We start from the raw sequence: 25459 nt of genomic DNA, 5'->3' as shown, positions 1-25459 counted from the left end.
CATGTGAATTCTTTCAGACCTTTTGTCGCTGAATGTGTTTCTTCTTTTGCCATTTGAAGGGTCCAGAGCTGCATTCCATTACCCAGTAATTCAAATCCTTTTTCATTCCTTCAAAAGGCGCAATTTTGAAACATAGAAACATAGAAATGACGGCAGAAAAAGACCAATTGGCCCATCCAGTCTGCCCCAGCAAACTCCCACACTTATTTCCCCATACTTATCTGTTTCATCAACCACCAAGTTCAGGGCCCTGAACAAAAGGCTTTCCTTGACTTTGGCATTTCTAGCAGCTTTTCCTCATTTTTTCTCCAATATTCTTATAAGTTTTTCCCTAATGTCAAATTTTCTTGCAGCTACACAATTATTGGCCTCCTTTGCACTTTCAATAACCTTCAGTTTCAGCGATGTGGTGTAAGATGCACTTTTTTCTTCTAAGAGCTCATTTTCTTGAGAGTAAGAAGTCATTCTTCTAATGGCTATCCCTATTTGAATCCTTCCCTCCCTCCCCCATGGCTGCCCCTCCTGTTTGAAACCTTCCCTCCCACCCCGATGGCTGACCTGCTGTATGAATCCTTCCCTCTCCCTCTCATGGCTGTCCCTGCTGTATGAATCCTTCCCTCTCCCTCTCATGGCTGTCCCTGCTGTATGAATCATTTGCTCGCTTCCCCTCCCGATCCCTTAACTCACCTGCTGCTATCTGGACGATGACGCCACTTGCAGGAACGTCCTCTTTCCTCCCTTATGGTGTCCCAGTGTGGTGGCAGGACAGCTTCTCCCCCACAACTCCTCCAGATCCCTTAGCTCAACCGTTTGCTGATGCTATGAGAATGACGAACTTGCGGTCACTCAGGCACATCCTCCCTTCCTCCCCCCACAGGGTCCCAGTCACACACTTTTAATCTGAGTAACCCAAGTGTAATGCTTCCGGGAGGGAATTCCACATCGTGGGAGCTGCTATTGAATTTTACATTTAACTTGCCAATGCTTATGCTTTTTCCTATTTTCTTCAGATGGATCCATCTTCCCAATTTTTGAAAGAAGTTCTTTTGGCTAAAACAGCCTTTTTCACCTCACCTTTTAACCATGGCTGCAGTCATGTGGCCTTCCTTCCACATTTTTTACTGCATGGAATACATCTGGACTGGGCTTCTAAGATGGTATTTTTAAACAATGCCCATGCCTGTTATAAACTCTTAACCTTTGTAGCTGCACCTTTCAGTATTTTCTAACAAATTTCCCTCATTTTATCCAAGTGTACCTTTTGAAAGTTTAATGCTAAGACATCTACTTAATGTCCTCCTTCCAGACATTAAGTCAAATTAGATTGCACTATGTTGCTGAGCAGTCCCTATCACAGTCACCTCTTGCATCAAGTCCTGCATTCTACTAAGAATTAGATTTAAAATGGCTCTCATTGGTTCCTGAACTAATCGCTCCATGAAGCAATCATTTAGTCCATCCAGGAACTTTACTTCTCTAGCATGTCCTGATCTCCCATTATTACTGTGCTTCCCTAATTTCTCTTAGCATTTTGTCTAGCTGATCCTTTTGGCTAGGTAGACTGTAGGTAGCCCCATCGCTATACTCTTTCCTATTACACATGGGATTTCTACCCATAAAGAATCTACTGTGCATATACAGGAAATTTTTAAAAGGAGCACGTGGGCACCCATAAACGCACATATCGAGCATGCAAGCAAAGATACGCTTAATTTTATATCGTGTGTGCAAGTACACGTGTATCATTTAAAATATCCCTGACGAGCGTATGTGTGCAGCCTTTATGCGTGTACTCTCACAAGTGACGAGAGAGAGAGAGCACCTCTGTTACAGAGGCAATATGACACTTTATATATCTCCCACTGTAAGAGGGGCACTTTCAACTCAGGGTAGGTTTTGGGGGTGGCGGTGTTACAAGAGTCTACAGACCCTTGCGCCCTACGCAGACCAATGTAACACCACCCTCCCCAAAACCCATCCAGAGTTGAAAGTGCCCCTATTACAGTGGGAGTTAAAGTGTCAGATTGTCTCTCTCTTCCAGTGTTCGGATCCCTCTGGCTCAAAATTCTCCAGACTTGCACCTCATCAGGACCAGTAGAAAACTTACGCAGGTAACATGGTGCACATTGCCATGTTCAGCCTTGCAAAATTTGGGGGTCATGCGCGTAAGTCTTGGCCCCACCATGGACCGCCCATGCTCGCCCCTTTTCTGCCTCCTTAATCTTGACGTGTGCACTGGTATGTACACATGTACTTCCCGGCTTCTTAAAATTTGCATTGCTTGAACGTGGCCCATATATGCATCTATGGGGCTATTTTTGCGTGAGCAAAGCTTTTAAAATCTACCTGTTAGTCTTTTGCAGGATCTTTATCATGTTGTACTCAATGCTATCACTAACATAAAGCGCCCCCCAACAATTTGATCTATGCAACATTGCGATATAATTTGTATTCTGGTATAGCACTGTCCCATTGGTTATCCTGCTTCCACCAGGTCTCTGAGATGCCAATTATGTTTACCTCGTCATTCAGTACTAACTCTCCCATCTTACTTCTTAGTTTTCTGGCATTGACATAGACACTTCAAAGTATATTTTTTGTTTGTATTAACAACCTGCTTATCAGTTGGTTCTTTACTTATAGACACATGGAATTCTTTTTCGTTTATTGGAACCTCTCTTTTGAGATGCTCCAATTCTCCTGTTTTATTAGTATCTTTCAAAGATACTTCCCTCTGAACCATGCACTGCTGAGTGACTGTCGGCTTTCCTTTTTGTTCTAATTTAAAAGCTGCTCTATTTCCTTTTTATCTACCTTTCGCTTGCTTTTTATTCAGGCACACACAAACTACATTTTGTTTTATATACCTTTTTTCCTGAAAAAGCATTGATTCTTGTGCATTATTTCTTACCTTTTGAGTTACTTTAATGTCTCTATCATATTCCTGTCTCTTCTCTAGGCTATATATATTTAAGTCATTTTCTCTCACCTCATAAGATAAGAACATAAAAATTGCCATGCTGGGTCAGACCAAGGTTTATTGACACAGCATCCTGTCTCAGACAGTGGTCAATCTAGATCGCAAGTACTTGGTAGATCCCATAATTCCTCTTACTCACCTCTAAATATAGCAATAGCTCTCTTTAGTCTACTTGGCTAATGTGTTATTGACTTTTCCTCCAGGGACTTGTTCAAACCTCTTTTAAACTCCACTATGCTAGTTGCTTTGATCACGTCTTCTGGCAAGAGATTCCACAGCTTGACAGTGCACGGACTGAAAAGTACTTTTACAATCTGTTTTGAATCTGCTGGTTGTTAGTTTTCTGGAAAGTCCCTTTGTTTAGTATTGTTTGAAGGGGTAAATAACCATCCTTTATTGACCTGTTCGACCCCACTCATGATTTTATAAACATCTATTATGTCCCCTTCTCAGCTGATTCTTTTCCAAGCTGAACAGCCCTAGACTGCATTGCCTTTCATTGTAGGAGAGATGTTCCATCCCGTTTACCAGTTTTGTTGCTTCCTCTGCACATTTTCTAATTCCTGTATGCCTTTCTTGAGATAGGGCAACCGGAACTTGGTTTTTGGTGCAGACCCTGAAACATTTGGAATTCTCTCTCTGGACCATGTCTACTCTCTCTACATCCTTGCAGAAGTCCCCGCATCAAATGACCACCTCAATTTTTGGGATGATCACAATCTGCACTGCAGTCCAAAAATTCCATCTATACAGTCATGTAATGTCTATAGAATCCTGTTTCTGATTATTCATTTATTTAATGAAGATTTTAATAATATTTTTTTCTTAAAAAAAAACCTAACAAAATGGCTACCGAGTTGTAAACCAAGGCACTGTATACTTAAGCCTTACCAAAGAAGGGAAATAAAAGGAGGATATGGATGCATCAGCATTAATAGAAGACAGTAAATAAGAAAAACAGTATATTTGACTAAAATATGCAGCACTTTATATCCCACAAGGAAAAAAATTAAGATAGTTTGAGTGGCAGAGGCAAAGTGTGAGAGAGTAACAGCAATAAGTGACTGTGTAGCAGAGAAAATATTTTATAAACCATACCCAATTCTTCTGCATCTTGCTCATCTATTGGTCCAACTGAGACTCCCATATCCACACATTTCTTGCTGTGTGCTTTGGACTTCATATGTTTTGTCAAATTTCCTTTAAAATAAAAATTATCATTAAATGTGTGTGCACAGAAATAAAACTACTTTATTTTATGTACAGTTGACTAAAACTGTTTTTACACACAATTTTTTGAAATTTAATTTGGAAAAAAAATGTAGAGCCTTCTCCATTCCTCAACCTACTTGTAGAATTTAAAAGTCTAGAGTGCATTTGTTCAATAGTTATATCAGAGGTTATTATGGAATTCATTAAAAAACACATCTAACAGGCATGTTTATATAGCCATGAGAAAACACCATGGGGCCAATGCAATACAGTGCGCAGCGGCTAGCGCATGTTTTAACACACGACTGGATAAGCGTCTGTAACCCCCTGATGCAAGTCGGGGATTAGCACATCCAAAATGCATTCAAATCACAGCATAGCTAATAGCACTCATCATCTGGAAATTCCATGTAGGGATGAGGCTATTAGCCAATTCCCGCGATGCAAAAAATTACAATGTGGCAAATTTCATGCCATCCCAGGGCCGGAGTAAAGTTATGCCACACTCAAGGTCTCTTTATTTTGCTATGCCATGCTTTTAATTAAGTCTTTTGAGATAGAGGCAATAAAGAGTCGTAAAGCAAAGTTGGTTTCATCTAGGAAGGCACTATCAAGCTATATGAATGCAAGGTAAGAACAATGCAAAGGCTAACCAAAATTTTAGAAGTCAAAAGTGGTTTAAGTATGCAGTTATCAGACTAAATAGTTAGCTGGCTAAGTGGTGGGCGAGATCAAGGATGTTCCGGGGTGGAGTCGACTTATCTGGCTAACTTTTCCAGTTAAGTCTGATTGGCCCATAGAGGTGTCCTAAAGTTAGCCAAATAAACTGATGGAACCATCAGTATCATCTAGTTCCCAAATGAATGGCCATTACCCATGTAATGAATGTGATGAGTGTGGCATCACGCTTTCAGGAATCACTTGGAAACACCCTATTTCTCATGTTCAATATAGAAGGAATGCTCTCACAAACTATAATTCAGCTTTTGTCATTTATTCTAGTCAGTGTGACTGCCCGCATTTATATGTGGGCAGAACATCTCGTCCAATTAAAAGTTCACATCTGGGGACATCGTAGTAGATTGAACACAGAAAAAGGATGCTCCCATAGTAAGTTATTGTTTAATGTATCAATATAAATTTGAAGACCTGCAGTAGACTGTCATCGAGCAAGTTCACATTCCACAACAGGGAGATATCATTTCTCTATTAAATTTTAAGGAACACCAATGGATTTTTCATTTAAGCACTGCTTCACCATATGGGTTAAACAAAACATTGACTGGTTCTCACTGATTTAGTTCCTCTTTTTATCCAATTGGTGGTTACTTCTCAGTCTGTTATTCTGATTGGTCCATTCAGTATTCAAAACCTGAAAGTTTGATATTGGAGGTATATGCCATTTTATGTTGAAGATGTACGCGAGCTAGTCAGCATGTTTAAGATCGGATTTCATGGATTAAATGCAAGTATTACAAATGGAGAAATTTGCTCATAAATATGTTTTGGTCATGACTGATGTTTTTATTTATTTTAGAATATTGAGAGTTGTGCTATTCATTATTATACCGCTGCTCCTGAGGAAGAGACGAAACACACAGTGTGTTGGGCATTAGAATTCAGTGGTATTCGATTCAGAGAAAGGAAATGTATCTTTTCCTAAGGACAATTTTCATTAAGATAAATGCTACACGTTCTCTTTATCTGGAATATTTTAATGAGAAACACCTGATAGATCTTTGAACTGATTTACTTCCACTGACTGATGCTGACACCAGTTAGAAGATAGAACAGCAGGTGCAGCTTTTCTTCTTTTTCCTTACTTATAAATTTCTAGCATTGAGAAAAAAACATTATACACCGTACAATACACACACTTTAGGTAGTGTTTTCAGGGTCTTCTGCCCAGAACTTATTTAGCATTTCCAAAGTGGAGATGTACTAGATGTGTATGAAATGTATCAGGGCAGTGATGGCGTTAGGTTTTTGCCATCCATAGGAACTGTTGGTGTTGCGTCTCTCCACTCCTCCCCCTCCAAGTAAGGTCAGAAAACAGGGACCTTATTGTTTGAGGCAGACACGCTCAGTTCCTGTGGCAGTTGAGGAGTAGATTCTATGACAAGAATTAGGAAATTCTTAAGCACATATACAAAAATTGGAAATGTTTGCCAAACAATTTTCCTAAGCTTGCTTGTGATTGTATAATTTATTTTATGTTTATTGAGTGAGAACAAGGGATCTCAAGTATTAGTACAGGGCGGAGATCTTGGGGATGGGAAGAGAAGGAGAGGGTGAGAAGACCAGGGATAGAGAGAGGAGAGGAAGGCGGATAAGGAATGGGGTGAAGAGAAAGTGAGAGGAGATGGGGGAGGAGGGGGGGGGGACCCAAGATGGAAGCTAGGGAATATCAGGAATCTGGGATGGAGAAGAGGAAGAAGTAAGAGGGAGGAGGGGTTGGAGGGGAATCGTATGAGGCAGGATCTGGGATCAGAGTTTGGGAGGAGAGGTGCCCAAGATCTGGTGAAAAAGAAGGGAGGTTATAAGTTCAGAGAATAGAATCTGAGATCAAGATTGTGGGGAAGGAATCCTAATTTCAGTGGAGGAGTAGGGGATGTCCCTATCATGCTCTAGCCCTGCTCCTCCTTGCATTCCCATCCCCTCTCTAATCACCCATCCAGCCGGCATACACATACACAGCACCAATTCATTCTCTCTCATACGTACAAATAATGCTTCTCATTCCCCGCTCACACACACACTAGCTGATCCCCTCTCATCCTCCAGCTACTCTCCCTCAATCCCTAACAATCCCTCTCAGCCATTCTTAACTTTACCAAAATGATCCTCCTTTACTTTGCCTGCTCAGGCTCACCCCCTTCTCCCTGTATGACAGTAGGAGAGGGGCTTGATTGGGGAATAGAGTGGTTCTTATTTTCTCTGCTATATCTACCCCCACCTCAGCCCCTCCCTTGTTGTTTCCTGTACACTGCCTGGGAAGGGAGGGGCTGGAGCAGGAAGCAGAGAGCTCTTCTCTGCTGAGTGTTGTTCAGATTAACTGGGAAGCAGCACATTTTCAGTCAGACTGCTACATCCCCCAGATCGTTGCTGCACAAGGCTCAGGACTAGCATACTTACTGATAAACCCAGGCCTGTGTTGGGATCTATTTCTGTGTCTTTAGAATATCTCCACTGTACAATGTTTTAAGGCAGTAATAAAAGCATTTCTACTAAGCTTCTGTCCTGATTTCTTTCTATACAGGTAGAGGAGTAATTGCATGAGCTTCTGCTTCAATGAGCTTTATTTAAAAGGAGGACAAATGTATAACATCCCCTGAAGAGATACGATGAGATCAGGAATCCAAACTACAAAGCCAAATCCTTCAAAATCACCACAGGAATATGTAGAGGCTGATGAGGAAAAAGCAAAATTGCTTAACTAATATTTCTGTTTGGTGTTCACTCTTAAAGGCCCTGGAGAAGGACCGCATAAAGCAAACAAAAATAAGACTGCAAGTGAGGTAAACTTCAATTGATTTTCAGAACAGGATGTTTGTGAGGAGCTAACTAGACTTACAGTAGGTAAGGTGATAGGGCCAGATGGGATAAATCCAAGGGTACTAAAGGAACTTAGAGACGTCCTGGCAGTTCCACCGGTTGATCTTTTCAATGCTTCTTTAGAGTCTGGAGTAGTTCCGGAAGACTGGAAAAGGGCGGATGTGGCTCTTATTCATAAAAGTGGAAGTGAGGAGGATGCTGGGAACTACAGGCCAGGTACTCTGACCCCTGTTGTGAGGAAACTAATAAATTGCTCCTAAAATAGAGGATAGTGCAATTTTTGGAATCCAATGGATTGCATGATCCGAGGCAGCATGGTTTTACCATAGGTACATCCTGTCAGATGAATCTGATCAATTTCTTTGATTGGGTGACCAGAGAGTTGAATTAAGGGAGAGCGCGAGACATAGTGTATTTGGATTTCAGCAACACCTTTGACACAGTTCAGAAGGCTTATAAATAAACTGTGCACCCTTGGTATGGATTCTAGAGTCTCTGACTGGGTTAGAAACTGGCTGAGTGGGAGGAAACAAAGGGTAGTGGTAAATGGAGTTTTCTCTAAGGAAGGGGATGTTACTAGTGGTGCCTCTAGGATTAGTCCTAGGACCAGTTCTTTTCAACATTTCTGTTAATGACGTAATGGAAGAGTTATCGGGAAAGGTTTGTCTTTTTGCCAATGATACCAAAATCTGTAACAGGGTGGACAGCCAGGAAGAAGTGGAAACATGAGGAGGTATCTAGCAAAGCTCAAGGAATGGTCTAAGTACTGGCAGCTAAGATTTAATGCTAACAAATGCAGAATAATACATTTAGGATGCAAAAACCCAAGGAAAAGGTAAAGTATTGGAGGTTAAATTCTTCTAAGCACAAAGGAAAAGCGGGATCTGAAGGTAATTGTATCTGATGATCTTAAGATGGCCAAACAGGTGGATAAAGCGACAATAAAAACCAGAAAGATGCTTGGTTGCATAGGGAGAGGAATGGTCAGTAGAAAAAGGAGGTAATATTGCCCCTGTATATGTCTCTATTGAGACCTAACTTGAATACTGTGTACAATTCTGGAAATTGCCTTTCAAAAGGATATAAACAGAATAGAGTCAGTCTAGAGCAGGGGTCAGGAACCTTTTTGGCTGAGAGAGCCATAAACGCCACATATTTTAAAATGTAATTCCATGAGAGCCATACAATATGTTTAAAACTAAATACAAGTAAATGTGTGCATTTTATGTAAGATCACACTTTTAAAGTACAATAAGTCTCTGAAAATATTACACCAGGCCTTAAGACACCAATACATCTCCTATTAGGAAAACGGACCAAGTCAGGCTGCTATAGAGTCCTACACAGAAACTACACGCCAGCAGAAAACCTCACCTGAATCACGTGCTGTCCCTCACCTAACATAGAATAAAGAGACCAAAACGCATAACAAGAAGCATGCAGACAAAAACTGAATTGGAAACTGCAACAAGCCAGAGTCTCTGTATGCAGTGTAACAAAGGAAAAAAGAAACATCACACATCCTTATAAAACAAATCAAGAAATATAAAATCATCAGCAGTAAAACTGTACTAACAAAAAGAACATATTTCAAAACAGCTGATGAGTGGAATATCCAATAATTAAAAACTCATATAAAACATTTCCAGATACCAACAAAATATTTCAAAATAGCAGACACAAAGATCCAGTAATGAAAAATAATAAGGATACAAAAATCTTTTTGCTCTGCATACCTGGGAACGTTTGATATCCAGGTGTCCTGAGATTGTTCTGAATTAGCAGGAGGTGGGGTGGTTTGCTTGGAACTTTCTCCTCTCTCAGTCACATACCAGCGCTCTCTCTCACACTGGCTCTCAATGACACACCTATACACACATGCTCTCAGTCACTCACATATACAAATGTTTTTTCTCTCTCACTTATATAGGCTCTTAATTACACATTTACACACATGCTGTCTATCTTTTCACGCTTACACACACACAGGCTTTCAATCACATAAATACATGCTGTCTTTTTCTCTCACACACAGACTCTCATTCACATGCTTACAAACATGTCCTCTCTTTCTCTCATTTACACACAGGCTCTCAATCACATACTCACATGCTCCCTCACCTAAATCAGCTCTCAATCACACAGACACACATGGTCTCTCTCTCTCTCATTTAAACACAGGCTCTCAATCACATACTCACATGCTCCATCACCTAAACCAGCTGTCAATCAGACACAGACACACATGATCTCTCTCTTACTTATACACACAGGCTCTTAATCATACATACACATGATCTCTCTCACACACAAATGATCTCAATCATACACACATACTCTTTCAAACAAACAGGTTTTCAATTACAAACTTACTCATACAGGTTCCCAATGGTAAACTTACATTCATGCTCTCTCTCTCACAGGCAGGATCTCAATCACAGACATACTCTCTTTCACATATACAGGCTCTCAATCATTCACATACATGCAATCTCTCACTCACACACACAGGATCTCAAACACACATGCTTGCTCGCTCATTCATTCACTCTCTCTCTCCCCCTTCCCTTCCCCCCCCGGGAACTCGCGGCAGCAGCAGCCACCTCCCAACGCTAACCTCCTTCATTTTCAGCCCTCGCGGAGGCGAAGGCGGAGTCCCATCGGCCGCGGTTGAAGATTTTCATTTTCCTCCGAGCCGCGCTGCAGTCTTCTTCCCGTCGGACACTAGCGTGCCTGCGCGGGTCTTCCCGCGCAGGCACCCGATGCTCTCCACTTCCTCTTCCGGGCCGCGGGAAGAAGAGAGCACCGGCGTGCTCTCTTCTTCCCGCGGCCCGGAAGAGGAAGTGGAGAGCATCGGGTGCCTGCGCGGGAAGACCCGCGCAGGCACCCAATGACTCCAGCGCTGGCACCCGGCTGACACCCGATGACTCCCGCGCAGGCACCCGGATGACTCCAGTCGGCGTGCTCTCTTCTCCTCCCCCCCGCGGCCCGGAAGAGGAAGTGGTGAGCATCGGGTGCCTGCGCGGAAGAAGAGACCACGCTAGTGTGGTCTCTTCTTCCCGCGCAGGCACCCGATGCTCTCCACTTCCTCTTCCGGGCCGCGGGGGGGGAGAAGAGAGCACACCGGTGCCGCTGACTCCAGCTGTCCTGCCGCGTTCCGCCCGGGCTGACAGCATTTTAAGCCCGGGCGGCGGAGGACCGGGGAGCAGCTGGGTCAGCGGGGAACCGCGAAGTATGGCGACACTTGTCTGCGAGCCAGATGCAGCCCTCAAAAGAGCCATATCTGGCTCGCGAGCCATGGGTTCCCGACCCCTGGTCTAGAGGGTGGTTACTAAAATGGTCAGTGGTTTTCGTTCTAAAGCATAAGGGGATAGGCTTAAAGATCTAAACATGTATACCCTAGAGCAGAGCTTTCCAAACTTTTCATGTTGGTGACACACTTTTTAGACAAACATAATTTCGGGACACAGTAATTCAGTCTACTAGTAAACCAGAGGTTAAAGGTTAAACGAACGAAACATATTTCGACAATTTATGTATGTTTCCTTAAATATATACATAAATAAAATGTTTCACGACACAACCTATCTCATGAAAACCTTAAATTTATATTAAAATATATATTCCAAGATTCATGTTATTGTTATAATTTATGAGAAACAATAATAAAACAAATTGTCTGTCCCCCACACACTCATCTCTCTCCTCCCCCCAGCACATGTCTGTACCCCACACACTCATATCTCTCCCCCTCAAGCACATGTCTGACCCCCACACACTCATTTCTCTCCCCCCAGCACATGTCTGTACCCCACACACTCATATCTCTCCCCTCAAGCACATGTCTGTCCCCCCAGCACGTTTGCCCACCACTCACTCATCTCTCTCCCCCCAGCACATGTCTGGCCCCCACACTCATGTACCTCATCTTTTTGATTGTTGCCAGTTAAGTGCTTCACTCCCTTCCATGATCACCAGACACTGCTGCTTGCAGTCAGTACTCTTCATGGCCAGGCCTCATCGGCAGCAGCAGCCAATGCAAGGATGGCTGGGCTCGTTCCACCCACCAAGCCCCCCCCAAAAAACGCGATTGACAGCAAAAATCACCCAATAATAAGCAACCCATAAACTGGAAAAAAAAAAGTGAATCTCTAGAAAAAAAAAAAGCCCAAACTCGCATCAGAGTTGACCAGGCTTGCGCGACACACCTGCACACTGCAGGCGACACACTAACGTGTCCCGACACACAGTTTGGAAAGCTCTGCCTTAGAGGAAAGGTGAGTTAGGGGAGATATTACAGAAACATTTAAATATCTCAATGGTTTCCATGGACAGGAGGAGAGACGTTTTCAGTGGAAAGGAGGATGAAAGGGGGTAGGATTCAGAAGTAATCTTGGGAAATATTTCTTTACAGAGAGGGCAGTAGATATGCAGAACAGCTTCCCAGTAGAGGTAGTGCAGACAAAAATGGTATCTGAATTCAAGGAAGCATGGGATAAATACAGTTGATCTTTAAGGAAGTGTTGCTAAATTAATTGGATGGATGGGCACACTGGATGGGCCATAAGGTCTTTTTCTGCTATCATGTTTCCATGTTTTATACTGCAAATATTCTAAACTCGAACACTGTAGAATGTCAGTTTATAGCATAATCAAAGATGACAGTTTGCCTTTAGTTTAGAAAGCTTCAACAGTTTATACTAAATTTTCACAATGTCTCTAATGTTATGAATAACTTTTCAAGGACAATTATGAGTCCATAGACTCCCAACTTACTGCTAGAATACAATGCTTTAAAACAAAGAAATTCAAGTTCAAGGTCTAGAATTGCTGGTTTTAGTTGAATGTGCTTGAATAAATCACTTAGGGCCTTGCTTTCTAAGGCTTTTTTCTCATTTTGTCTCTATGGGAGAAAAGCTTAGGGCTAGATTTTAAAAGCCCTGCGCGCCTATTTTGCATAGGCCGCCGGCACGCACAAAGCCCCGGGATGCGCGTAAGTCCCGGGGCTTCGTAAAAGGGGCGGGAAGGGGCGTGTCCGGGGGCAGGGGGCGGTCCGGGGGTGTGGTGATGGTTCGGGGGCAGGCCCGGAGGGCGGCCCCGAGTCCCCCGGCATTGCGGCCTGTGCCGGGGGATGCTGAGGCGGCGTGAGCAAGTTACGCTTGCTGGAAGCAGGCGTAACTTGCACAACAAAAGGTGGGGGGGATGCGGAAGGAAAGTTCCCTCCGAGACTGCTCCGATTTCGGAGCGGCCTCGGAGGGAACGGAGGCAGGCTGCGCAGCTCGGCGCACGCAAGGCTGCCGATTTTGCGCAGCCTTGCGCGCGCCGACCACGGATTTTATAAGATACGTGCAGCTACGTGCGTATCTTATAAAATCCGGTGTACTTTTGTTTGCGCCGGTGGTGCGAACAAAAGTACGCACGCGCGTATGTTTTTAAGATCTACCTCACTGTATACTAAGCCCTAAACCTTTAAGTGACCTGTTATATGTTACTGTGCTTGACTTTAAACATTTTATTCATATTTCTTTTTATTCTTTTTCACTCTTTATATGTATATATCCCCTAACCCAATCAACACCGGCAAACTGATTGTGTTGGGGGATGTCTCGATGGCTGAAGAGATGTTTGTTTCATCCAAGTCATATTCAGCCTCATTCCTTAGTCCACATGGGTGGTTGTGGTAGCAACAATCATCTTTCCTCCTTCCAAAGGATGAGCACATCACCTCAACAAAATGCTTACATCTTGCTGTCACGACTGGGCAGAAGACTAGACTCTTTTTCAATCACAACAGGTAGTGCTGCGGCCTTAGTCACGAGGCCAATTTCCGTTAACTTTTCTCCCTGTTAGTTTCATAACCCTCTCAAATACGGTGTCACACTGGCTGAAAACCTGACAGCTAGTAAATACATACTGACAGCTAGTTAATACATTTGGGATATATCATTTATATAAAAAAAAAATCACAATATCAAACATACCCTTGACTTCATAGTCAGAAAATAAAGAGACAATGAACCCATACTTTCAAATGAAGGCTCCATAAGTATATTTAACACAATAGTCAAACTGTAGGACAGTAGAGTCCTTAATATCGTAAGCCTCTGTAAATTTAGTGGCTCAGAAAAATCTCATCACACCTGGGTGAAAAGACTAAGAAATACCATCTATTCAATTTATTTCATGTATAATCTGCCTTTCCCAGAGGCACATATTATTAACATTAAAAATACAACCAAGGTATTGAAAGTATGCCTTCTTGTTTTAGGCATTGTTTTTGTCCGTAATTACTGTTATCTGTTTTAATCTATTGTGAATGTTTTACTGTACCCTGCCCCGAACTGTATTGGAGGGGCAGGTAATAAATACTTTTAACTAAGTAAATAAAAAAAAATGTATATAAAACAGATCAGAATTATATACATACAAAGAATCAAAAATTAAAACAGTAACATGGCTAAAGTTTCCATAACCCCAAAACACAACTAAACCTCAGTTTTTAGAAATAGCATGAACCCTTGAAGACCAATATTCAGAAAGCTGTTATCTGGCTAAGGTTAGCAGGATAATTTATCCCAGATTTTCAGTGGTATAAATATCCTGCTGAACACTCACCTAAAGTTATCCAACTACCTTTAGCCGGATAATCTTCAAATCTGACTGGTTAATGTTTGAATATAACTGGTCAGGTTTGAAATGTATCTGGCTGCGTGTGGCTGGATAGCTTTCTATTTAACTAGCTATATTCAAAAGATAGTAAGTTAAGTAGCTGCAAAATGGAACTTAAACCTCCAAACTGCAAGGCCTTCAGGCCTGATCCCCAGTTCCTCACTCCTGAAGACACTTAAAAATAATTGCAGGCATAGTACCTGATCCCTCCCATCAAATTAAAAAAACCAAAACAAAACAGTGGGTTCCCGCCTTTAAGCTTAAATCTCGATTCCCTCCTGGCCCTTACCATCTCCATTCTGCAATCTTCATTCCACTCTCTCCACTCCCCTACAACCCATTGACAGATTCCCAGATCCCTCAAACCCCTGCCAGGAGCACGGTGGTCTCCTATCCACTCCTGGCTGTTTCTAGCATTGCTCTGATAGCAACACTGGAAGCATTCATGGAAGCATTTCATTTTATTATAGCCCTATACTGTTTATATGTGTAGGATATACAACAGACTGAAATAAGAGGCCAGAAATCTTATAGGTTCTTTTTAAGGCCATTTCCATTCTCATTTTGTCGTCATCTTTTACAGTAATAATGTTCTGTACAGGAACAGTGCTGTTATGAGTTATTCCAGCAATAGCTGAATACACATTAGGGGCCTTGATCCATAATTCAACATTATCCTTAGGTAGTCTGTTCAGTTTGACCACGGCTCTGGGCATAACAACCTTCCTATTTGGATAAGCCCAGTCTCTATCAATAAGACTTTTTGTAATCTTGGGTACCAATACCTCTTTGCTCATAGCCTCTGTGCTAAGTTGAAGCACTTTAGAACTATTAGTCTTTGGCTCTATAATCTACTCTTTGGCTCCCTGAAGTAGCACTCTGCAGGAGCACCTGAAGCAGTGGTGTAGTTTGAGATAAGCAGAAAACTAGATGGGAAAGACCACTGGAAGAAGAGGTGGAGATAGGATAGAAAGTGCTATGATGCAACTTCTGGTTTGAAGTTGCTGATCAATTACAAAATCCATGCAATAATGCATGTAGGTCATCACAAACACAGACTTTATATTGATCTGGGAGTACATATTACTAGATGCATATATTTTTCCAGTACTTCTGGGGTTTGTAAAGAAGAGAAACTCACCAAATTGTTATAATTAGTACAATATACTAGTATCAGAAGTAGATGTAATTAAGTCTTCCCATTTTTTTCTTTACTCTTGCTACCCATTCTACTATTCAAAATTTTTGATATAATTAAAATTGCATGAGAAGAGAAGAAAAGAAAATTTACACAGAACATGCTTTTTTACCTTTAGTCTTAAAGGAAAAGTTGCAGTAGTTGCAGTGGTAAGGACGAACATCTGTATGTGTACGAATGTGCTTCTTTAACATACTGGGTTTCTTACAACGTATTCCACACTCTTCACAAATATATTTTCCCCTTCCTCTGCCACGAACGTATACATAGTCTTCATTTGACTTGTACCTATCAATTGTAATATGAACAATTAGAAAAATATCAATTGAAAGAAACAACCTTCTGTGATAAAACAATTGGGACGTATTGAGAGCGCATAGGTTTAAAAGGTATTATACCGCTAAAGACAATAATGAAAAAAAACATTCTACAGGGTTCTATGTACTAAAGCCTGTGCTAAACAATATCATCATGAATGCTACTAAAAATTTTTAACGTGCATGCTAAAATGTGACTTAACAGCCTAGGCATTAAAATTTAGCTTGGGCATGTTAAATACAACAGCATGCAAATGCTATTTAGCTTGCATGCTAATGGGTCCCAGAAGAGATAAAAGAAGAGATTTTTCTAGGAAAGGAAAAAAAACTCCCAAAAACATACACCTCAGAGTCTGTCAAGGAGAAGGACTGGCATGAGAAGCTTCCTCAGCAAGCCTTGGCATATCCATGCTATTGTTGCCAGGGAGGAAAATTTGCCACCCTTGAGCCAGGAAGCACAGGTGCCCAAATATCCCACCTCTATGAGCACTCTATAGTGTTGGAACAGCAATAGTTCATTTCACAGCTGTTCATGCTATAGCCTCAGAATGCCTACAGGTGTCTTTGGACAAACTAACCACAGTAATGACAGCATTAGCCATTGCAAACTGCCAGTAAAGCAAGTTCAGGCAACTGCCTACACCACCATGAGCCTCATCCCCTGAAATTAGTCTCACTAACTTTTATGGTATCCACTTCATCCCACTTAGAGAACCATGGACCACAGGTGGAAAGACTAGAAAAGGGTATCCAACCTTGGAAGGGAAGAGACTACCTCATGAACATCATTCCTAGTTCTCAGTCAGTGTCTTCTGTGAGGGACTTGTGGTTCCATTGCTGCAACTGTCTATGCTGCAACATCTGTCTTGCAAACTGATTCTACTGTCTGAGACCATGGAGGACACAGAATGCAATATACTATACTATCACTTTAAGAATAGATGCTCAGGTTCCTGGAGGACTGAGAGTCTGTGACTGTTACTCAGACTGCCTCTTTCCTATTGGAAGTATCTCCATTTGCTTTGTTCCTGTTCACACACGTTTAGCAGTAGCTCCAGTCATGGCAATAAAGTTCACTTGCTTTGACCAGCCTGAAGTCTTTTCCTCATTCTGATGCAGAGTCCGGATGCTGGGAGCTCATGAAATAAAACAAACCTAGCTCTGGTAAAGACCAGTAACATAATAGAAATTTTACATGGAGTCAGAACTAGTAAACTTTTAAAGATAAATACTGAGTACTGACAAGGAATAGACTGTACAGAAGCTCTGCAAGCTTCTGCACCATTATTTGTAACAGGGAACAACTTAGACAACTGGTATTGATTATTATAGTTCTGCCTGCTATACAGCCTCTTTTCCACCAGAGCTTCACAGTGAGCCTCGCTTGAATATGTGCAAGTTACCTCTTCACTGATCATATGATGCCTCAGTTCCAGGCCTACATAACTCAGCTTATCCATTCCCTCTGTGCCTCTTCGTGGAGTCACCTTGGCTCCTTAAACTGGCCAGCCTTGTCTTGCTACTCTACTTTGCCTTGCAGCCTACCCAGGCCTTCTGTCTTGCATTGTGGCCTATCTAGGCCTCCTGCCTTGGTTTCCTACCTTGCTCTGGGGCCTTCTAGGTACACCTGCATTTCTCAGTGGCCTTCTGGGCCTACCTGTCTCTCCTTGAAGCTTTAGACCTACTAGGGTTACCTTGCTCAGTCTCATGCCTTGTTGGGCTTTCTGGTTTACTATTGTGTGTCTCGTCCTGTCCTAGCCCTGTCCAGTCCAGTCTGTGTCCCTGGACTAGGCCTTGCTCTCTCTTCAAGCCCTTTTTTCCCATTTTCAGTCCCTTGTCTGTTTCCCAGGCCTTACCCTTTGTTTCAAGCATTGTCCTTGGTTCGAATTCACGCCTTCAGCCCCTGTCTGTATCCCATTCCTGCCTGTCCTAGGTACCAGCCTTGCATTCAGCCCAGTCTGTATCCAGTTTCCGCTGTCCTCAGTACCCAGCCTGTCAGCCCTGTTAAGATCCAAGCTTCCAGCCAGTACCTGACTTCAGCTCCCAGCCTGTGCCTGCATCACCATGATGTTTGCTAGAAGGCAAGTCCCACAGGCCCCCAGAATCCAAGTACTGCCCAACTGCAGCCCAGCGCCGGACAAGACCGCGGCACGAACGCCGGAGGCGCTTGCCATGAGAGGTGCATCACAAAGGAGCTTGCCCCTTTGTGTGCATCTTAAGTGATGCCTGAACAAAATTAATACATACTGACCATACCAAACAGCTAGGATAATGGAACCAATTAACCTCATTGAAACCATCACAGGACAAGGAACATATGGAAGTCTGCACAGAACCTCAAAACACAAAGAAAAAAGCCCAGAAATCTAATCTCCCCACAATAAATGACAATTCTCAAATAATCTCTTCCGGCCTAATGTTATCTCTACTATTACTAAATTCTCAATCATTATCAAAGAAAATCCCTTTGATAAATGATTTGCTAGAAGAGCTAAAACCCACTATCTTCTGCATAACAGAAACATGATGAAAGAAAATGATAATGTTCTCTTAAATCAAACTGATCACCCCAACTATGATATCTTTCATTTCACCAGAAAAAAATGTAAAGGAGGGGGTCTTTTAATAACCAGTAAAAAAGAACTCAAACCTTACAAAATTGAGATCTACCCACCCTACGAGGTCGCAATACTAAAATCTACACAACTAAATATAGGCACAGTCTATTGCCCACTTGGAACACTTCAAAGATTCCTCCCCCTAATTGAAATCTTCACAAAGGCATTTCCATCTCCTGAATCCACCTTTATTTATTTATTTATTTATTTATTTATTTAAAGTCTCTTCTATACCGATAGCCGTTCGCACATCGTATCGGTTTACATAAAACAAATAACTTTTGGGCAGGGCCCTTACAAGTAACAATCGAATACAAGTAACAAAAGAAAAATAATGGGGAAAGGTGTAGGAGACTTCAACCTACATGTAGATAGCAAACCCAAAAATACAGCATGTGAAATATTCCTAGATACTATGGGGTAGATTTTTAAAGGAGCGCGTGCGGGTCCATGTACGCGCTACCCAGCACGCACACATGGACGCGCCGATTTTATAAAACATGCACGCAGCCGGTGTGTGCATGTTATAAAATTGTTGGGCCGTGCGCATGTGTGGGCAGTGTGTGCAAAGGAGAGAAGATTTAGGAAATTCCTGCGTGGCAATGCATCCCGGCCTTCCCCAGTTCCCTCTCATTCCGCTCCAATCAAGAAGCGGACAGAGAACTTCCCTATCCCCCTATCTAACCTTCCTTCCCAACCCCTAAACCTACCCTACCTTCTTTTTTTTATTTTTCAAGTTGCTGCTCCTCCGAAGCAGTAGTAACTTGCGCGCGCCGGCAGGGTGCCAGCGCGCGCTTCCCCAGCACAGCAGCAAGTGGCTGCTGTACCGGTCGCCTCCAGCCCCGTCCATCCCCCCATCCTGGATCGCCCCTTTATCTGGGCTCAGCCCTTCAGCGCGTAGCAGGGGTTACGCTCGTGGCAGGCCCCTTTGAAGAAGCATGTGGCGCGCGCAAGGCCCGGCCACACGCGAAAGCCCGTTTTTTTTAAGCGCGCAGGGGAATAAAAATTCAGCCATATGGAAGCAATGGGGTGGTTGCAATTCATAATCAACCCCACCCACAAAGCTGGACACACACTTGACCTCATATTCACCAAAAACACTAACTGCAGAATCAACTCATCTCACTATATACTACCATAGACTGATCAACTAATAAAAGCAAAAATAACCTTCCTCAACATACAAACAAAATCACATACAGGAAAAAGATAAATCCAAAAATACTTTCAGAGACCATTAAAAATAAATAACTGATTTTAAATTTGATAATGACTCCTCAGCATTTGACTCCTGGGAAAAAATCAATGACATAACTGATAATCTATGCCCAGTTCAGGAAAAAACATACCAGAAATAACACAACACATCTACAAACAAAAAGAAACCCTGGTATTGTGAAGAGTTAAGACACACTAAACAAACCCTGAGAAAATCTGAAAAGCAATGGCGGAAATGCCAATCCACGAAATCACTAGAAATATACAAATCCCATCTAACAAAATACCAGGAACAAATCAATAAAGCAGAAAAAGACTACTACACCAAACAAATTCATGGTGTGATATTCAATTCCAAACTACTCTTTGAAACTGTTAAAAACTTAATCAAGGACCCACTATCATCCTCAATCTCGAGCAACTATAACTTTTCAAAAAACACATGCAATGAATACGCCACTTCTTTGTTAAATAAAATCAATAGGTTAAAAACACAATTCTCCCCCTGCTTCTTACAAATGAACATGAGGAAAAACATGGACAAGCAAAATGGAACTCATTCGACATGGTATCTAAACTCGAAATCAACTAAATCATTACAAAAATTAAGCCTGTTATACACTCACTGGATCCAATCCTCACAAATTCCTTGAAAATAATACACAGCGTAATTATGCCAACAATCACAACTATGATCAACCATTTGCTATCAGAAAGATTGATCCCGATAAAGCAAAACAAGCTGTGATTAAACCCACCCTTAAAAATAAATCTGGCAGAAGTGATGATTGGGACAACTATTGACCAATATCCAACTTGCCTTTCATAGCTAAAATCCTAGAAAAAGGAGTGTTACCACAACTAGAAAGCTACCTAAAAGACAAAAATATTCTATACCTTAACCAATTCGGCTTCAGAAGAGATTGCTCAACAGAAACCCTTCTCATTTCACTAACTGATAATGATGAATCCTATATCCTGGTTCTAATTGACCTAACAGCAGCCTTCAACACTGTAGACTACAACCTACTATGCCACCAGCTGAGAAAATGTAGAGATTACTTACCTGATAATCTCCTTTTCCTTAGTGTATGCAGATGGACACAGAACAAGTGGGTATAGTGTGCTCGTGCTAGCAGTTGGAGACGGATCTGACGTCAGCACGGGTACATATACCCCCACAGGAAGTGAAGCAACTTAGTAATCTTCCTTGCAAAAGCTGTTTTGGATATATGTGTACTGACCAATCAATTAATTAATGAAACAGGATTCCCCTGACCGATTGATAGTAGCTGGAGATCGCCAGCGTTCCCAACCGGGAGGCATCGACACCTGGTAGAGTGGACGCTCTCGTGTAAGAAATGACATGCCTTACCTTGAATCGGTGAAACCCATGTATACTGGCAGCTGGGCGGGATGCTGAGTCCATCTGCATACACTAAGGAAAAGGAGATTATCAGGTAAGTAATCTCTACATTTCCTAGCGTGTAGCAGATGGACTCAGAACAAGTGGGATGTACAAAAGCTACTCCCGAACTGGGTGGGAGGGTGCCTGAGGACCGCGTAGGACTGCCCTCGCAAATGCTGTGTCCTCCCTGGCCTGGACGTCCAGACGGTAAAATCTGGAAAAGGTATGGAGGGAGGACCATGTCGCTGCCTTACATATCTCTGCGGGCGACAGCATCCTAGATTCTGCCCAAGAGGCCGCCTGCGCTCTGGTGGAATGAGCCTTGACCTGCAGAGGCGTTGACTTCCCGGACTCTATGTAGGCCGCTCTGATAACTTCTTTGATCCAGCGGGCGATTGTGGGCCGAGAGGCCGCCTCCCCTTGCTTCTTCCCGCTGTGAAGGATGAACAGATGGTCAGTCTTACGTATTGTTTCTGTCATTTCCAGGTATCTGGACAGCAATCTGCCGATGTCGAGATGGCGGAGCAAGCGCCCTTCTTCAGACTTCTGCAAACCTTCCGTGGTAGGCAAGGATATGGTTTGGTTGAGGTGAAACTGTGAGACCACTTTGGGTAAGAAGGAGGGAACCGTACGAAAATGGATCGCCTCAGGAGTGATTCTGAGAAAGGGATCACGGCAGGACAGCGCTTGTAGCTCCGAGATGCGGCGTGCTGAACACACAGCCAGCAAGAACACCATCTTCAAAGTTAGAGAACGGAGAGACAGGCCCCGAAGGGGTCTGAAGGTGGATCCCGCGAGGAAATCCAAAACTATGTTGAGGTTCCACAGGGGCACTGGCCACTTCAGTGGCGGACGAATGTGCTTGACTCCTTTCAGGAAGCGGGAAACATCTGGGTGCGTGGCAATGGTCTTGCCATCCCTCCTGGGACCGTAGCAAGACAGCGCCGCCACCTGAACCTTGATGGAGCTTAGGGAGAGACCCTTCTGAAGCCCATCCTGCAGGAAATCCAGAACAATAGGGATTGTGGTCGCATGTGGATTTGTGCCATGAGTGTCGCACCAGGCTTCAAATACTCTCCAGATCCTTATGTAGGTGAGGGATGTGGAAAACTTGCGGGCTCGGAGGAGTGTATCTATCACCGGCTCCGAGTAACCTCTTTTCTTCAGTCTAGCCCTCTCAATGGCCAGACCATAAGAGAGAATCGAGCCGGATCCTCGTGGAGGATGGGACCTTGACGTAGCAGGTCCCTGAGAGGAGGCAGGGGAAGGGGCTCCCCTGTCAGTAGTCTTCTCATGTCCGCGTACCAGGGTCTTCTTGGCCAGTCTGGTGCCACTAGAAGAACTAGGCCTCTGTGCCTGTGAATCTTGTGTATAAGGGCGCCCAGCAGGGGCCACGGAGGAAAGGCATATAGCAGGGTCCCTGGAGGCCATGGCTGAACCAGGGCGTCGATCCCGTGAGAGAACGAATCTCGCTTGTGGCTGAAGTATCTGGGTACTTGAGCATTGGACCTGTCCGCTAGTAGGTCCATGTCCACAATCATCTGGAAGGCTGTGGGTGACAGCTGCCACTCTCCCGGATTTAGGCTTTCTCTGCTGAGAAAGTCTGCCGTGGTGTTGTCCTTACCGGCAATGTGGACGGCGGAGATGTCCTGAAGATTCGCCTCTGCCCAAGCCATCAGTGGGGCGATCTCCAGAGATACCTGTCGGCTTCTGGTTCCGCCCTGTTGGTTGATGTATGCCACCGTGGTGGCGTTGTCGGACATCACTCTGACTGCTCTGTTCTGCAGTCTGTGAGCAAATCGAAGGCATGCCAATCGGACTGCCCGAGCCTCTAGACGGTTGATGTTCCACGCTTACTCTTCTCTGTTCCACCGTCCTTGTGCGGTAAGCCCTTCGCAGTGTGCTCCCCAGCCGTTCAGGCTGGCATCTGTGGTGAGCAGAGTCCACGTGGGGGAGGACATCTTCAACCCCCTGCTCATGTGGTTGGACTGCAACCACCACCGTAACTGGGTCCGTACTCTGGCAGGCAGAGGTAAGTGCGTGGAATAGTTCCGTAGACGGGGGCTCCAGCGAGAGAGCAGGGAGTGTTGTAGAGGTCTCATATGGGCCCTTGCCCAAGGTACCACTTCCAGGGTGGATGCCATGAGACCGAGAACCTGCAGATAATCCCAAGCTATGGGCCGACTGGCTCCCATCAAGTACCGAATACGCGTCTGAAGTTTCAACCTTCTCTTGGTAGTGAGACTGACTGTGTCTGCCTGGGTGTCGAACTGTACTCCCAGGTATTCCAGCGACTGGGAAGGCTGTAGGCAACTCTTGCTGACGTTGATTACCCAGCCCAAGCTTTCCAGAAGGGCGATCACTCTGTCGGTTGTCCGATGGCTCTCCTCTCGTGATTTCGCCCTGATCAGCCAATCGTCTAGGTAGGGATGGACCAGAATTCCTTCCCGTCTGAGTGCCGCTGCTACCACTACGACCACCTTGGTGAAGGTCCGTGGTGACGTGGCCAACCCGAAGGGCAGAGCCCGGAATTGGAAGTGGCGTCCTAGAACCTTGAAGCGTAGGTAGCGCTGATGATCCGGATGGATCGGGATATGCAGGTAGGCTTCCAACAAGCCTAAGGCCGTGAGGAATTCTCCTGGCTGCATTGCAGTCTTGACGGAGCGCAGAGTTTCCATGGGAAACCTCGGGACCCTTAAGTATCGATTGACTGACTTGAGGTCCAGTACAGGCCGAAAGGTGCCCCCTTTCTTGGGTACCATGAAATAAATGGAATAGTGTCCAGAATTCACTTCCCATGCAGGTACTGGGATGATAGCTTTCAAGGACAGGAGCCTCGCCAGGGTAGCTTCCAATGCTGCCTTCTTGTGTATGGGACATGAAGATTCCACAAACTTGTCCGGAGGGAGGTGATGAAAGTCCAGATAATACCCCTCTCGGATGATGGCGAGGACCCACTGGTCCGACGTAATCTCGACCCATCTGGGGTAGAAGAGGGTTAACCTGCCCCCTATGGCTCCGTCCCCCAGATGAATCGGCGGATTCTCATTGTGAGGCGCGGCTGGGACCTGAGCCCGGGCCTGCTCCCCTCTTGCGCTGCTTGGTCCGAAAGGACTGGTTCCTGGCCTGAGGACGAGGTGCCTGGTAGTGACTCCTGTAGGGAATGAAGCGCTGGGAGCTTCTACCCCTGGAGGGCCTTGGAAAGGCGCGCTGGTTCCTTCTGAACCGATCTTCCGGCAGTCGAGGTACTGGGGAGGCAACCCATGTGCTGGCCAGTTTATCAAGGTTGCTGCCAAACAGGAAAGAGCCCTTTTAAAGGGCAATCTGGTGAGGCGCGTCTTTGAAGGCGCATCGGCTGACCATTTCCGGATCCAGAGCTGCCTCCTGGCAGCCACAGAAGATGAGATCCCCTTGGCTGTTGTCCGGACCAGGTCTGATGCAGCATCCGTGAGGAACGAGAGAGCTGACTCCATGTCTGCTGCTGGAGCGTTGTTCCTGACCTGTGACAAACAGGAACATGTCACCACTGTGCAGCAGGTTGCAATCCGCAAAGATAGAGCTGCCACCTCAAAAGTCTGTTTCAGAATGGCGTCCAGTCGCCGGTCATGAGGCTCCTTGAGGGCCGCCCCCCCCCTTCAACAGAACAGAGGCGATCAGTTGAACACTGCAAGAGGAGCTGACTGCGGCGCAAGAAGAGACTGGTGAATAAAATGAGAAGCTTAGGAGTGAGTGCCGAGGTGGTGGCCTGGATTGCAAACTGGTTGACAGACAGAAGACAATGTGTGATGGTAAATGGAACTCTCTCTGAAGAGAGAGCGGTTTTAAGCGGTGTACCGCAGGGATCGGTGTTGGGACCGGTCCTTTTCAATATCTTTGTGAGCGACATTGCGGAAGGGATAGAAGGTAAGGTATGTCTTTTTGCGGATGACACTAAGATCTGCAACAGAGTGGACACGCCGGAAGGAGTGGAGAGAATGAGACGGGATTTAAGGAAGATGGAAGAGTGGTCGAAGACATGGCAGCTGACATTCAATGCCAAGAAGTGCAAAGTCATGCATATGGGGAGTGGAAATCCGAATGAACTGTATTCGATGGGGGGAGAAAGGCTGATGTGCACGGAGCAGGAGAGAGACCTTGGGGTGATGGTGTCTAATGATCTGAAGTCAGCAAAACAATGTGACAAGGCAATAGCTAAAGCCAGAAGAATGCTGGGCTGCATAGAGAGAGGAATATCGAGTAAGAAAAGGGAAGTGATTATCCCCTTGTACAGGTCCTTGGTGAGAC

The 25459-nt window shown here is 44.2% G+C and overlaps 1 protein-coding gene across 1 annotated transcript in view; it reads right to left on the bottom strand.

Annotated features, from left to right (window-relative positions):
- The window catches only part of HIVEP1 (human immunodeficiency virus type I enhancer binding protein 1), a 487602-nt gene that overhangs the window by 88996 nt on the left and 373147 nt on the right, over positions 1 to 25459 (bottom strand). Inside the window, exons 6-7 of the mRNA XM_029590665.1 lie at positions 15727 to 15902; positions 4079 to 4180 (exon numbers count right to left, since the gene is read on the bottom strand). Coding sequence (XP_029446525.1) covers positions 4079 to 4180; positions 15727 to 15902 — 278 coding nt within the window. The remainder of the gene's footprint in view (positions 1 to 4078; positions 4181 to 15726; positions 15903 to 25459) is intronic.

Source organism: Rhinatrema bivittatum, chromosome 2 (genome assembly GCF_901001135.1).
Source record: "Rhinatrema bivittatum chromosome 2, aRhiBiv1.1, whole genome shotgun sequence".
Classification (NCBI taxonomy): domain Eukaryota; kingdom Metazoa; phylum Chordata; class Amphibia; order Gymnophiona; family Rhinatrematidae; genus Rhinatrema; species Rhinatrema bivittatum.
This window is presented reverse-complemented; position numbering and strand designations above follow the sequence as displayed.